A 15894-nucleotide genomic window follows, 5' to 3' on the forward strand; every position below is an offset into this window, starting at 1 on the left:
TAAACTCCGTCACTATCGCACACTTACCTGACCCACACCCTAACCCTAACGTCCGTCACTATCACACTTATCTTACCCGCACCCTAACCCTAAGCCCGATACTACCGCACACTCACCTTTCCCGCACCCTAACCCTAAATCCCTCACTATCACACACTTACCTGTCCGCACCCTAACCCTAAATCCCTCACTATCGCACACTTACCGAGTCATGCTCACACGTTGCCCATGTCGGTGTTTCGGCTGTCAGGATTTCACCTTGTCGATCATCTGTGTCGTTGGTCTTCCTTGTGTCGGTCTTTTGGGTGTCGGCTTCATGGCGTGTCGGTCTAGTGTAGGGGACCTATATAGATAGAGATATATATATATATATATATATATATATATATATATATATATATATATATAGTTCCCCTTCACAAGATTGAATTACTGAAAGCTCAAAATTCACAAGCTCGAGCCCAGAATCTCGAGCTTTCAATAACTCGAAACTGGTCAGGGGAACAAAAACAAAGCAAAACATGCCCCCCTGCACCCCCCACAACCCCCTACTTAAATATACCAACTCAGAGGAAAAGGGAAATCTCCCGTTCTGCGCTATATGCATAAGTGCATAAGTGCATAACAGGAGAATTACCACTCTTCCTTTGAAGTCCGGTCACACAACTCGCACATGAAACCAGGAACGATGCAAGGGGACCTAGCTCTCTGCTTACATGTAAGTATATCTCTGTTTTTTTTTTTACTTTAAATGCTTTCCTTCACAATTTCGAGTTACTGAAAGCTCGAGATTCTGGGCTCGAGCTTGTGAGTTTCGAGCTTTCAGTAATTCGATTTTGTGAAGGGGACCCATATATATATATATATATATATATATATATATATATATATATATATATATAGAGGGGGGGCTTGCAGTGGATTACACTGTATGGTTCTGACATCAGAAAGCTGATTAAATTCCTGGACCATCATTTGTATAGTTGTTCGTTCATTTGTGCGCAGGTAGTTGTGATTCTGGTCTCATCTGTGTGTGTGTGTGCATGTGTAGAGGGGAGTTGTGTTGTATGGTTCTGACAACAGCAAGTTGAAACAAGGTCTTGAGCCATTATTTGTGTATTTGTTCATTCATTTTTTTTACAACCAGAGGTCTGAAGTGTACACGTGTATGCACGTGGCTGTGACTGTGGTCACATCTGGGGGAACACAGGCATGCTCAGAGGGAAGTTGCTATTGGTTGCACTGTATAATTCTGACAGCAGTAAGCTTCAATACGTTTTTTGACCATTATTTGTGTATTCATTCATTCATTCATTCATTTGATTGCAAGCAGAGAGCTTAGGTATTCACAGACTAGCATCAGAAGTAAAGGATAACTGCAAATCCTTTTTTAATTATGTTAGGAAAATGAAAAAATTAATAAACAATACATAGCTGCTTATGACATCATGACAGTATCGGGTGGTTACATGTATAAGAACGTGTGTGTGTGTGTGTGTGTGTGTGTGTGTGTGTGTGTGTGTGTGTGTGTGTGTATGTCTATGTCTGTGTGTATGTCTGTGTGTGTATGTGTGTGTGTGTGTGTGTTTGGGTGTGGGTGTGTGGTTATATGAGGGGATTGCAGCAGGTTGCATTGCAAGCTAAAGCACATTCCTGGAAACACCTTTATTGAATTATCACTTGTGACATGCAAATTTATATTTATATAAAAGTAATCAAAGTGTATTAAATCAACATTAACAAACATTATACATCACATATATTGCTATATATCATGTAACCTAAGCAGCATTATATAAATTATTCAATTCCTGCTCCTTTTTTTAAATGTTTTAAATATTTTTACTTCTTCTCAGTTTATTGGAGACTACTATGTTGTGAGCTTGGAATATTAAGCTTTGGACATAACTTATTTTTCTTTTCCTTCAAAGAAAAAATAATATCTTTCTGTACTTTTGCTCAGGCCATCATTGAATCAAAAGCTTGAAAAAACTCTATTATGCATCTTAGATAGGTAGAAACCTAGGACTTCTTGGGTTCTGCAAGTAATTAGACCCTTAGTTTATTTCACTTACTTCCTTCAAATTTGTTACACCACAATGATAAAATGATAACTAGTTAGGATGTGTAGAAAGGATGGATAAAAAACTAAATTGTAAGACAAAGTTTTGAAAAGACAAGAAATAATTACTAGCTGGTGTTGGGCCAGGATGGTGTAAATGGGGGGTGGGGGGGCGGGGGGGCACTGGAGGTATGCAGGGGGACCAATGTTTAACAGAGCTGTCCTACTCTGTCCTTAAACTTGGACTCCAGTTCACCTAAGGCCAACCCTGTTAATCATTCTCAGACATCTAAGGTGCATATAGTCAATTAAGCAGCTCAAATGAGTGGGTACTAAGGCAATCTAAGAATGAAAGTGACTGACCACATCTGTTGTTTGATCACAGGTAGTGGTCATTGACTTGCCTTAATGTAGCTGCACCCCATTTCAATTAACCCAACCCATTCAGTTGCTTCATGCTGACCCTCTTCCTTGTCTTAGAAGCTATCCATTTTAAAGTCTTTTGAAAAGGTTAAAAATGAACTAAAGTTCATCTTGAAGATGAAAGCTAAATAAAAATTGAAACTCACACCAGAAGTAAAAGATAACTACAAAACGCTATTTTATTACTTTAGGAAGAAACAACACATGGCTCCTTATGGCCTTAGGAAAGTTTGGGGGGTGGATTCTTTAACTAAGTGACTTATCAGTTACTGACAAGTCCTGTGAAAGGGCAAGGTGAAAGAAACCAAATTACAGATTGTTAATCTAAGATGCACTGCATTAGAAATACCTCTCAACCTCTTAGAGCAAAGAATATGGACAAAGCCTAAAATGATGGGGGGACAAATAGGAACAGATTTTAAATATTGCTCTTACAAACTTAGAAAGTTGATAGAATAATAGGTTTTGCATTGGTATGAATTTTGTGAAGGATGTGGAGTCTTGTTTGTCATTATTTAATGACTTTAATGCTCAGCTATTTGCCAGAAAGGTACAGATTTTGGGAGGAACACACCAAAAATATGAGGCAAAAATCTGGACATTTTGCGAAAATTTGTACAGTTGAGAGGTACCACTGTTTGCAACCTGTTATTCATATTTTCATAAGTGAGTGAGATACATGTTATTGAAAACCATAGTGTGAAATGTTACTCTGGGAGACAGAAAAAAATGCACTGCCACCATCTGTGTAAAATACACCGTGTTGGCGATGTTCAAAATTATTTCCTAGCAATTATGGAGCTATGCAATGTTTACATATGCACATTAGTATTTCCAAAACTGACTTGACTTACAAACTATAACATAACATCAGGGGAAACCTTCAGAAAACTAGCCTTCATATTTGCACTATAAGTTGTTCCATTTCAGAAATACTGAATGTTATCTGTATTATATTAATTACACACAGGCATAATTGTTCGTATTTCTGTAAATATTTCAGTAGTCATTCAAAAAGAAATTTCTTGCAGGATGTTAAAATCTCAAAACTCCTGAACCAAAGCAGTGTTAATGTATATCTAGACGGTATACTTTCCAAGCCATAAAAAGTTACTTATGAACCTTGGACAAAAATGTTATTCTGGGTGTGCCTATATTATCATTGATTGTAGCTTTGATGTAATGATTGTGAATACTTTGACTTCAGTTATGATAAAGAAGACTTGTTACTAAGCACATTCTACACTTTTTTACATCATAGCTCGAGAATTAGGGAAAAAGACAAAACTTAATAGGGGCAAAGGTCCAAATTAGGAAGAGATAATAAGTAGTTAGGAACATTCTGCACAATCAGGGGAAATCAGTAGCTGTGCACTGTGACATTGCTGTCTGCACCTTCCTTCCACAGCTGTAGAGTAGAACGAGTTAAATTGTTAATGGAGTCACACTTCAGTCTTTACACAAGACTTGACTTTAGTTGTAAACAAGCAAACCTAAGAGATACAATTAAAGACTAAGGCACACATTTGGTGTAGCACTACAGACTGCACACACTAAGGGCTTTGAATGGAACCATTACATTATCCAGTTTTTGCTCTTTTGGTAGTAGGTTAGCTAGGCTAGCTTGTTAACAATGACAACAACAACAAAAAAAAATTTAAATTTGCTTACTTTTTTGTTTATAATTCCATCCACTCATCAGTCTCAACTCCTGATATCTACTCAAACTCCCAACTCTCTGGGGATGAGGAAACTGAAAAAAAAAGCAAACACTCACTTGCCTGTTATTGTCTGCAGTAAGAATGGTATTGTAGTATGCCAAGCAGGTCAAGGGGGAATATGGGGACAAGTGAATGTAATAGGGACAGAATGCAATAGGGCAAAGAGTATGCAGAGGTTACAAAGGAAAAATACTAAAAAAATCCATATTGAATTAAAAAAAATGGAAAATGGCTGCTACTCACTGAATGTGCCCCTCCCACCCACCAGCCAGGAAAAAGCCAAATGATAAAAGAAAGCACGTGCACAAATGTATTTGTTTGGGGTGGGTGTAGATTCACATACGTGACAGGTCTGAGAGTTCAAACAGATGGTACTGTTGTATTTGGGATAGAAGAATAATGGGTAGGACTTTTTTGTTTGTTCATTTGGTCGGTTGGTTTTGTTTAATTCATTTATTGTTACTGACTGACTGCACTGATACACAGTTTTGTTGAAGCAAACATTTGTGCAGCAGTCAGTCTCATATAAAAAAAATAGAAAAATGCTGGCTACATAATGTAAATTGCAGCATTAATGGGACCGCCCCCTCCCCAGCTTGCACTGGGCCCTGGGCAGCTGCCTAGAGAGACTTGTGCTACGTCCAGCCATGAATGTAGTCATCCAGCTTTGTGAAGGTTCAGCACATTTGGAAACTTCTTGTTGCATACTTCCTGTCATATACTCACTGGGATCAGAAAATACAGAAAAGCAATTAAAATGAATGATGAACTCTGTAGCATTCCTGCTCCTACTGTGTCATTTCTGACAGCTGAACTGGTGAGGCAAATCACACATTATTAGTGGATGTATTTCTTTCTGAAGTTGTACTTAGGTCATATGGGGTTGGAAGTCACAACATCCTACTGCACCTACACATACACACACACACACACACACACACACACACACACACACACACACACACACACACACACACACACACACACACACAAATATAGGCAACTTTCCAAGATTTTGGTTATGTACCTTAGACTAAAACTACTGTTACCACTAGGAATGTAAAGCATCTGTGTTTGATATAGATACTTCCTGACAATGTACATCAGTGGAAACAGAGCATGCCTTTTCTTGTTTCAGCATTTCTTTAGCATTTTTGCATAGAGCGACTGTAAACTGTTGTTTCCATAAATCTCCACTGATTTCTGTAATACTGTAGAATTACTGTCTTTTTCCTATCCTGCCTGGTGTTATTTGAAACTAAAGTTACAACAATGAGAGATTGCTTGACAAATTTATTTGTTAACATATAGCTTTGATGGTAGCACACTCATGTTTGATGCTGGATGATCAGAATGTTATGGTTCTATTCTCACCTCAAATGCAAGGATTCACTTCCCATTTATGGCACCACAGCTGAGCATAAGGGGATGCTGCACTCCTGAGTATGCCATCCTTTAGATGAGAGACATCATATTGAAGCTCCATCTGCTTGAATTGATGGTAGTTTGTTGGATGCAAATAACCCCATGGCAATTACTGAAAACAGTAGGGGAATTTACTTGGTTCCCTTGCCAAATTTTCACTAGTCAGTATGAATACCACCTTTGGTCTGCCCTGAAAAAAGCTCAGTGGCCTAGTGGGGCTAGCTGCCGGTCAGTACACTACCATAATGACAGACTGTGTCATCATAGTTGAAGATTATTATGACTTTAAGTGGGACTTTAGCTGTGTCCAATGTAGAGGAAAAACTGTTTTAGATCCAGTTAAGTCTTTGCAAATATTTTTCACTGAGCTGTCACTGAGAAGAAGATTTTGTATAAATTCAAAACAGGGAAATAAAACTTTTGGTGCAGAGTTAAGGTTTCTGCTTGACAGTACTGCCAGTGACCTACTTTGGAAATGTGTCTCTGGTTGATGGAGCAAAATTCTGGAGATAGGAATTGAGCTTCTGATGGAGATCTTTGTCCAAGCACCAGAATATTACCTGGTAGGAGCTGGGTACAGGTGCATTCTGCAGAACTAGTACGGAGGAGAAGGATGTAAAAGATGTATGTTAAGTCATCATACCACTTCCACTATGACCTGCTGAGATCATCTGCTCAATGCTGCAACTGGAGGAACACAGTCAGCCATAGCTTCATTTGTACATAACAAAAAAGGCATTTGTTAGAGGGCAATCTGTCCTGCACCTCTCCATGTGAGGATCCAAAGCCACCAGGTACCCCTGTTATATAATATATAGTAACTCCACAGTCACACAACCACAGAGAACAGGAAAAAATAATTATTGCTGGTGCTGTGATAGAGACAGTGCTGTCAATGATTGTGTGTTTGAGAATCAGGACTTGAGTTTTAGCTCATCCAAATAGGATCAACAGTTTGCAGTCTCATCCACATTAAACTTGACCAGTGATACCAAAACCCATTGTGCTTAGGCATCTTTCAGCATGGACAGGAAGAGTTCAGTGGAAAAATAAATTCTCTTTTTTTCAGAGGTCTCTAACAGTGATTCTGCATTGTTTTCATTACCTCCCCAGCTGTTAAAAGGACATTAATTGCTTTGATGAGCTCCCCATCCTATTTACAGTGTCTTATTTGGTTGTCTGAAATCAGACACTCAAGAAGTGTGTGGGGTGATGTCATTGACAGTTGACCTTTGAGGCAAGGGCTCAAAACAATTCTTAATAGGCAGAGGGAGGAAACAAAATAAAGAGGCAATAAAGTATACATACTGCACAGTAGAAAAAGACTGTGGTTTGATGTTAAAAATGTTTAGGAATAGCATTTCTGATTAAGAAAAGTATTTTAATAAATAATATATATTTTTTTTCTTTTGCAGCACAAATAGAGGTGATCCCTTGCAAGATTTGTGGAGACAAGTCATCAGGTGTTCATTATGGGGTAATCACATGTGAAGGATGTAAGGTGAGAAAGCCCTCACTAGTGTGGGCAGAGATTGCTGTCATGCTTCTGTTGTCAAACACAAAAATCATATATGTCTTGAAGTATGTTATACATTTTAGTGCAGGGAAACTGATTTACGACATTTTTTTATTTATGTATTTATTTATTTTTTTTATTTGTTAACCATGTAAGTCCACTGAACATAAGTGTCTCTTTTCAAGGGTGACCTGGGACTACTGTCTGGTTAAGTGACATGCTTAGAGCCACACAGTAGGCAAATGGTGGCCACAGAAATCAAATCCTGGATTAGATGAAGCACCACATTAACAGCTTGTATAGTCTTAATACTCTATGGTGTCTTCTAGATAATAACACCTATTTATCTTTATTTATCTTTTGTTGAAAAAAATCTAATTCCACTTTCTTGACCTGAATTCCAAGAAACAACACTTGGGGTTATTAATTTAAATTTTAATGTGATCCAGTCTGCCCATTTCACTTATGCCTACCTGGTCATTGCAGATGGCATTCCCTCAGCAGCTACAACAAGCTTGAGCTACTCCTCTTGCTCCCATAATGAATTACCATTTCCTCTCCTCTTCAGTTCTGTTTTGCTGACAAAAGCATTGCAGTGTGATCCTCTGGCTCAAGTTCATTTTTGGTGATTTATTTACTTTTTCACAGCAATAAGTTCCAGGTGTGTCATTGTCAAGAAAAGCAGCTATTTGTTCTTTGTTTACTTTTCCCTCCTACTTCCACATATGGATCATTAGTTGTAGACCTCCCTTTCCCTGTGCTAGTTCATGTATAGTTCATGTATTTGGTCTGCTTCCTGTTGGTTAGATCTGCCATTTCTAACATTTTTTTTCTTTTCTTTTCTTTTGGTGTCAATAAATTTGGCAGTAGTTTACTGTAGCAGTGTTTTGCCTTTTTGTGTGTTGCTATTATCTTGTTTGTACCTTTATGGATAAGGCCTCGGGCTGGAGTAACATCAGAAATGTGGTCACAAGCTTTGTCATGGTCCTTGAGATTGATTATTTAAATGCTTCTTGTGAAAGATGCAAATATTTGGGGAAATGTACCCTTCAGGAGTACAAAAATACATTAATACTAAAGGTTCTCTTGCCCTCTGAGGGAAAAAAGAATGAAAAAAAGGAGATGAATGCGGGAAGACAGACCACCAAGAGAGTCAGGTTAGGGTCCACTTTCCCCCAGATAGCCACAACTGACTCTTTTTCAGCTAGGACAGCTTCCTCCTTTTGTAACACCAAAAAGCCCTCAACATCTGGGTTGTCCCAGCTGGAGGTTTCCATTTTTTCAGAAATTGCTCCAAGAAGATTTGGGAAAACTTCTCAGAACTAGAGCTCTCCAGATATGTAGAGTTGAGGCCATCCTCCTCCGTGTTATGAGACATTTTAAAATGGTGTGGAATTAGCTGATGCATCTGGACTAGGATTGTATGATGATGATGATGGTCTAGGCAAAACTAAGTTAAGTGTCCTTTCTTCCAGCTCTATGGTATCAGTGGAAAGCGTTACCTCACTGTAGCTGTGACTGATCCACAGTGCAAAAACTTGGAGTGATGAGCACAGCTTGAACAAGCATTACCTGAGTACAGAAGCCTGTCTCAGATTATGCAGATTTGAAGAGAACTAAAACTAATCTTGCACCACTGCCCCTTTTGATGAATCCTCCCTTATCAGACCACAAGTGGAGGAGAAAGTGCTCAAGAGCAAGCTAGAATGGAAGGCACCTGTGGCTGTTGGGATGATGTTCACCACTCGTCACTGGACTTTTGCAAGGAACCAGAAGAGTGTTAAGAACTTGTGGTTTCACATATCCCAACAAGCATCCTTAGAGCAATATGCAGACAGGAAATCTTGAGATCATGGGAGTTTTCTGAATGTATGCCACCCTAAAAGCAAAGGTGGACCATATAATTTGAGGTTCTGTAGCCCTCCAAACATAATACAGTCCATTTAGACAGCAGCAGAACTCCTTCTGCAATATCCCGTTCCATTAACAGCCTTAGTCCTGAAGGTCTTTGTCTTTATGGGAATAGCTCATCACAAAGTGCTTTTCATGAAGTTCCACATGAGGTTCCATATGAGGGTCTTATTGTGAACCATGTGAGTACTTGTCTCATTCACTAGATGCTAGATGTGACAATGTGAGGTATTGTCATTTGTGCCAGGGAGAGTGGGGTAGTGCATGTGTAACATATGCCAGCATGGCTGGCTGGAGTTTTGTAGATGATTTTATGTTGTTTGGCTATCACACTGATTTGTACAGATGCCTGTGTTAAAAAATGTATCAACAGCGTTATTATAACTAATTAAATGTTTATGTTTAAACAAAGAATTCTGGAAGAGATGAGTAGAAGTTTTTGAAATTATTGTATAATTTTCAAATACTGAATAAGATCTTAGCAAAGCTCTGAATGTGTATTATACCAGAGTCAGGTGATCAAATGTGATAGCATTCTGTAACCAGCACTGAGAGGATGGAACTCACACAGCAGCTTGTTTTGTTTTCTTTTCTTTTCTTTGAAACTTGATACAAAAATCTGTGACAGTTATCACAGTTCAGTAGTTGAGTTGGTTGTTGACCAGTTCACTTCAGTAGTTGGAAGCTCTTCATCTTTGCCTAGTGGAAATAAGCATCTCAGCATCCTATCTTGCATTGCTGTATTAATTAAGTTAGCAAGGGAACAGCTATTCTTTCAACAGTCAGGAAATACAGTGAGATTAGTTTAGTAGTGTTTTTCTGCATCTGTTTGAATCTGTCCAGCTGTGTTATTTTTATTTCTCCTGTGATTGAAACTCTGATGTTTATTGTGCTTAAATATTTAGTATTCTCATGTTTTCTATTTTATTATTTGTTATTAATTATTTTATGCCTTTAATTGTGACTGGTCTTTTAGAGAATACTTTTAAAGTCTTGAGAGTACTTGTGCTTATTTTAGTGATGCCTTGGCCACTCCGAAAATTCTGACTGCTTTGGTTACACTCTATCATTTATTATATTATTGATTTTACTCAGTATTATTGGATACTCTTTATCAGAGCCTGACCGTGGTTGACTGGTGGCAGCAAGGTTACCTTATAGTCTGGGCAGAAGGGGTACAGCTAATAAATCTGTACCAGCCTTTTCCAGAAGTGTGTGTGTGTGTGTGTGTGTGTGTGTGTGTGTGTGTGTGTGTGTGTGTGTGTGTGTGTGTGTGTGTGTGTGTGTGTGTGTTTGTATGTGTGTATGTGAAAATCAAATACACATGTGTGGGTGTGTCAGCTACTTGAAACTGGGAGACAGTGCTCCAAAGTGGGTCTTGTTTGGGATCTGGAGAGACAGAGATTCCAGTCCCAGGTGTGGAGCAGGTTCCCTGTGTGCTCTTGGGGGAAATTATGCTTGATGCAGAGAGCTGCATTTGAAATACTATGTAAGTTCATTCCTGTTCTTACTAACCATCTCTCACTGGTGATGATTGAGGCTTCTTGATTGCTGGCTCAGGGTAAAGTGAGGCTGTCACATTAGAGATCAAGTTATCCAATTGTCGAAGGTGCTCAAGGATATTTATTCTCTGGAGGCTCCATTTTCATATCCTAGACCAAGGATGTTCTGTCTCATCTTCCCTCTTTGTAGTCACAGTCTCCATGGATGCATTAGCTCTGGGGTTGGGGCAGTGCTTGGATAGAAGGTCCAAGGCATATGACCTCAACAGAAGACTTCCATTCACCTTAAACATCCTGGATGCAAGGGTTGTCCTGTTTACAATGCAGATGTTTTAGTTCCAACTTTTGCAGAGTGCAGTTGCTATCCACTCCAACAGTATTGTCAGTAGTGTGGTATACTGGCAAACAAGAGGGGAACAGGTTCTGTCATGAGGTGTGAGGCTAAGGAAATGACAATCAAGTCTCATTTCTTTCTGGAAGCAGTTAATATCTCTGATCAAGCCATCTCAATACACGGCCCATCATAGGTTCATAGGTTAGTACTAGGTTATCGGCCCTAGGGCTTTTACAAGCCTAGCCATAACAATGCCCTGGCTATTTCTTCCCACACTATTTACTTCTCTGGACCCCTGTCTAGCAGGGTGATTGACGTGATCCCTGGGGTGAATTTCCTTTCTTCCATCCAATCATCAAGGTTTCTTTTGAAGAGGGCCAAAGAGGCGCTCGGCTTGACATATATGGGCAGTCTATTCCAGAGACTGGGGAGTCTCTGGGTCAGGAACCTATCCCTCCAGCATGTTTTGTTTATTGTGATGACAAGGTTTAGATCCCTGGAGCCTGTGGCTCTGAGGGATTGGGATTTCTTTAAGTGTAGCATGTCCAACAGCTCTGGGTTTGACATGGCCTTGTATGATAAGCAGAGATTGCCTCTGATTAGACAATATGTGACAGAGTATAGTTGGGGTTTTTTAAGGTGGTCAGCATAGGGCATCTGCTTTAGGCCTGTGATTCTTTTAGTGAGGTATTTCTGTGGCCTTTCCAGTTGTTGAAAATGTCTTGAGAGGTACATTCCAAACAAGGCATTGTATTCTGTAATGGGTCTAATGAGGGATGAGTGCAGTGGGACAATGACCTCCTTTTTTCTGGATGAAAAGCCCTTAGTGATGAGGTGTGCCACATAGAAGGATTTCCTGAATGTTGTGGAGATGTGGTTATCGAAGGTGAGACCACTGTCCACCTGTGTCCCTAAGTTTCTTATCACACTTTCGGTGTTTAGTGTACTGCCACCTATATGGTAATTAAGGGGTACATGTTTTTTCTCCAAAGGGGATAACTGTACATTTCTTGGCATGGAGCTTGAGCCCATGACTTTAGCACCAAGCATTTGTTTCTGTAAGGCCCTTTTGTAGAATATCCACATAATTTGGGGATTAAATAATGGCTCCCAGTTTGCAGTCATCTGCGAACTTTGTTAGCCAGAGTCCCTTAGTGTTGGCCTGTACTTCAGAGAATTTGATGCCAAACAAGAGCGGTCCCAGGACTGAACCCCGAGGTACCCCACTTGGCACTTGTCTGGAGCTGGATCTGGAGTCTGCTACTTTTACAGTGTAGGTTCTGTCAGTAAGGCAGTTGACAACCCATTGAGTGACATAGGGATTAATGCCCAGCTTAGTAAGTCTATCTGTGCTTCCATAGTGAAGGATGGTATCAGAGGCCTTGGTGAGGTCCAGATAGGCTGTGTGGACTGCTTTACCCTCGCCCACGGCTCTGGAGACTGATTTGAAGAAGTCAGTCAGGTTCAGGAAACAAGATCGGCTTTTCACGAACCCAAACTGGGTGAGGGTCCAGTGTTTGAAGGTTGCCAATGTCTTTGTTTATAAGTTCCATGATAATACGTTCCATGGCCTTGCAGAGCAGGCTCGTCAGACTGATGGGGTGGTAGTTCCCAGGATCCAAGGTGGATCCCCCCCTTGTGGAGTGGGCTAACTGTAGCTGTGCACCACTCAGTGGGCGCAAAACCTGAGGTGAGGCTATGATTAAACGTGACACTTAGGTTAGGTGCCATTTCATTTTGTAGTTCATGTAATACGCAGCCCGGGATGTCATCTGGTCCCATGGATGCTATATTCTTAGCTTTGGAGAGTGCGTTTTTTACCTGTGTGGCCATTATTACTGGAATTTGGCAATCTTCTAGTATTGAGATGGGCCGTTTAGGGGTTGAGGGGGGTGAAGTTGGCACTGAGTTGATCTGCCAGGATGTTGGTAATATCCTTGGGATCAGTATATTTAATGCCATTCTGTTGTAGCTCAGAGCAGATGCCTTCTAAAGCTACTTGAGTGGCCAATGAATCGAATTATGATGTGGATGATTTTCTGCCACTTGGGAAACCTTGTTGTGATGTGTTTGCATTCCTGACAGTACTAAATGTAGTAACTTCTTTTCCTTCTTTCCTCCACAAGGTCAGGCATCCTGGGATGCTGTTGTCTACTTGTAGCATCAAGGGTGTTATATGCCTTCACCCTGATCTCATTAATAATGAAAGTAATACAGAAAATAAAACCATGCAAAGTCAAAGTCATTTTCATAGTCTCTTTTTGGTCCAGCAAGTTTAGTTTCCATTGTTGTGACCTTACATGCCTGTTATTCTACAGCCTCACCCAGGTCTTCTGTCCCATTTTTCTGTCAAGCCTTTATTGTCTCTCTAAATTATATAAAAACACAGAAGATTCTCTGAGAAGACCAGTTATTTCATGCTGTGGTGGTTGGAGAAAGTAGATGTATTATTTGAATAAGATATTATTTCCTTATGTTAAGAAAATACCTTCTTATGTAAGATGTTCATCTGATCTGATATTGAAACTTAGGAATGTGCAAGGCAAGAAATTATTATTGGGTGGTTATCAGTGTTAAAAGTTGGTTTACCAATATTTTTTTAAAAGAGGCTGTTTAGTTGATCAGATAAATGTGCATATTTAGAAGTTAACAATTCTTCCATGTTTTTTGGCTAAGTGTTAAACAAATATCTTATAAGAAAGGAAATAAAATGAAGGAACTTTCTCTAGTCCTAATAATAGAACAGTACGGATTAGAACCAGTTGTATATTTAAGTACAAAGTACAGCTATGAGGGCACCCTTTTCACCAGATTATGCAACTTTACTTATGGGTTTGTTTGAACTTAAATATATGTATATGTTTGAGTTCTTTTTTTAATAATACATTTGTATAATTTAATGATATAGATGATATGTTTTGTATTTGTGAAGGTGCCCCCTGTGATTTAAGATATTTTAAAATTGCATAAAGGACAGCAATGTTGGAATTACATTTAATGAAAGAATTCATTCATGGCAGATTGATTTTTAGACTTATTCTAAAAACAATGAGGTTCATACTAAATCGTTTAAGAAAAGAATGTTGACACACACTTTTCACAGGTTTTTGTTGCCACTCACAAAACACACTAACGGTTCTTCCTGAAGGAAAGCTATTGAGAGCTAGTGTTTGTGTAGTATGCGAACCGGTTTTGTTCACATGAATCACATTATTTGTTTTATTTTTGAAAATCAGATATCTAGTTGATCGGATAAATGGGCATATTTAGAAGTTAACAATTCTTCCCTGTTTGTTGGCTAAGTGCTAAGCAAACATGTTATAAGAAAGGAGATAAAAAGAAGGAACATCCCCTTGTCTTAGTAACAGAGCATTTTTTGTTACCAAATGTACATTTGTTCTGACACTATAGTTACTTTGAACAGTGGCATATCTTATATGATGATTCTAAGTTAAGTGAAAATCATGTAAGAATGAAGTAAAAATGTAGAGGATATGTTAGTTTATGGTTACGTCGAAAGGAGCAAATGAATACAGGACGTGCCCTTTTTATATGACACATATCTTTGTGGTTCATATAATATGTGCAAGTTTGCACCTACAAAGTTAATTTTGTTAATGGTAAGAAATTTGTATTTAAAAACCACTGCAGCTTACATAAGTGAGGTAGTTTATTAATTCACTGCTTATGTGGGTTAGCTTATGTTGGCCAGACAAAAAGACAGTTTAAGGAATGCATCTAATGATGTTAAAAATTGGAAAATCCTGGAGAATCACATATATTATGTAAATATAATAGTAATGCAAATATCATATAAACAAATGGAGCAATAGCTGGTAAATAAAATAAGCAAAATATGTACAAGATAAACCAGCCAGGCAGTTGGTAGGCAAAAATAGTATGTAGACTTTAATGTGTAAAAAGTAATAAATAAACACAGGATAAACACTTTCACACCTAAACAAGGTGCTTCCTCAGATCCAATAAAAACATAATTAAAAACACATTTAACTACTGTTGCTTTAAATCACATGATTGTAATGTAAATATGTTAAAAGTGTGTGTTATCAAACAAATATATAAGAATGAGAAACACACTTTAAGTGTTGTGAAACTATTACTAAAACAAGAAGCTGAATTGATCCTTGAATATAATACCATATACCCTTATGGTCTTAATACTGAGTTTAGTTGAGAAATATTTATTTTTTAATTGATGTTGATTGTTTTACTGCCATGTGTTTATTTTCTATAAATTGTGTTTTTTTTTCCTTTTTGTTTTAGACTCCTTGAAGGCATGTTGCTGCCAAAGCACTAGATGCTTATTAACATTTTTATGCCAATAGCCAAGTTTGTGATTTATGTTTATATATATTTTGTTTTTGTTGTTGTGTTCTTGTGGGGCAATATTTTTAGTTGTGCCTTGTTAAGGTTGATAAGGAGACCCGTCCAGTTGACATTTGTTGAGAGGTGTACTTTAATATTGTCTATTGGGCATGCCTGTGAAAATTTGGCAACCCTGTTGAAGCACTGCTCTAGTTTGGTTAGTTGTGGTGTTGAGAGAGTTGTGAAAATGGAAGATGAGTAGAACAGGGTTTGTAGCAAACAAGCAGAGGCTATAGTTATGTGGCTTTTATCTGTGTGGTAGATATTGGATCCATACAAAGTTCCTAGTTTGTGATGGGCTGCAATGGCAGTGAGTCTGAAGTTTGATAGACAGAGCTGCAATCTTTTTATAGGATGATAATAGAGTGGGGAATGGAAGACTCTGGGCAGACTGGTTTATTAGCTTGTATACTAGGTGTGCTGTGAACTCTGCTCCTGTTTTCAGATACTCTGCAGGGAGACTGTGTGGTGCTGTGGATGAGAACTTTGTTTGGAAAGGTATCTTTCTGATTACAATGGGTACCTGGGTAAGATAAAAGTATTCTGAGACAATGTCATATATTTACATGCTATTCTGTAGTTAGTTTCATTGGAGAGCTAGTTTGGTTGTGTTT

At 38.6% G+C, this 15894-nt stretch overlaps 1 protein-coding gene across 1 annotated transcript in view; it reads left to right on the top strand.

Moving 5' to 3' along the window:
* RORC (RAR related orphan receptor C) overlaps positions 1-15894 on the top strand; it is a 2019495-nt gene that overhangs the window by 1820434 nt on the left and 183167 nt on the right. Inside the window, 1 exon segment of the mRNA XM_044079934.1 lies at positions 7047-7132. Coding sequence (XP_043935869.1) covers positions 7047-7132 — 86 coding nt within the window.

Source organism: Protopterus annectens, chromosome 8.part0 (assembly GCF_019279795.1).
Source record: "Protopterus annectens isolate FY-2018-M chromosome 8.part0, PAN1.0, whole genome shotgun sequence".
Classification (NCBI taxonomy): domain Eukaryota; kingdom Metazoa; phylum Chordata; order Ceratodontiformes; family Protopteridae; genus Protopterus; species Protopterus annectens.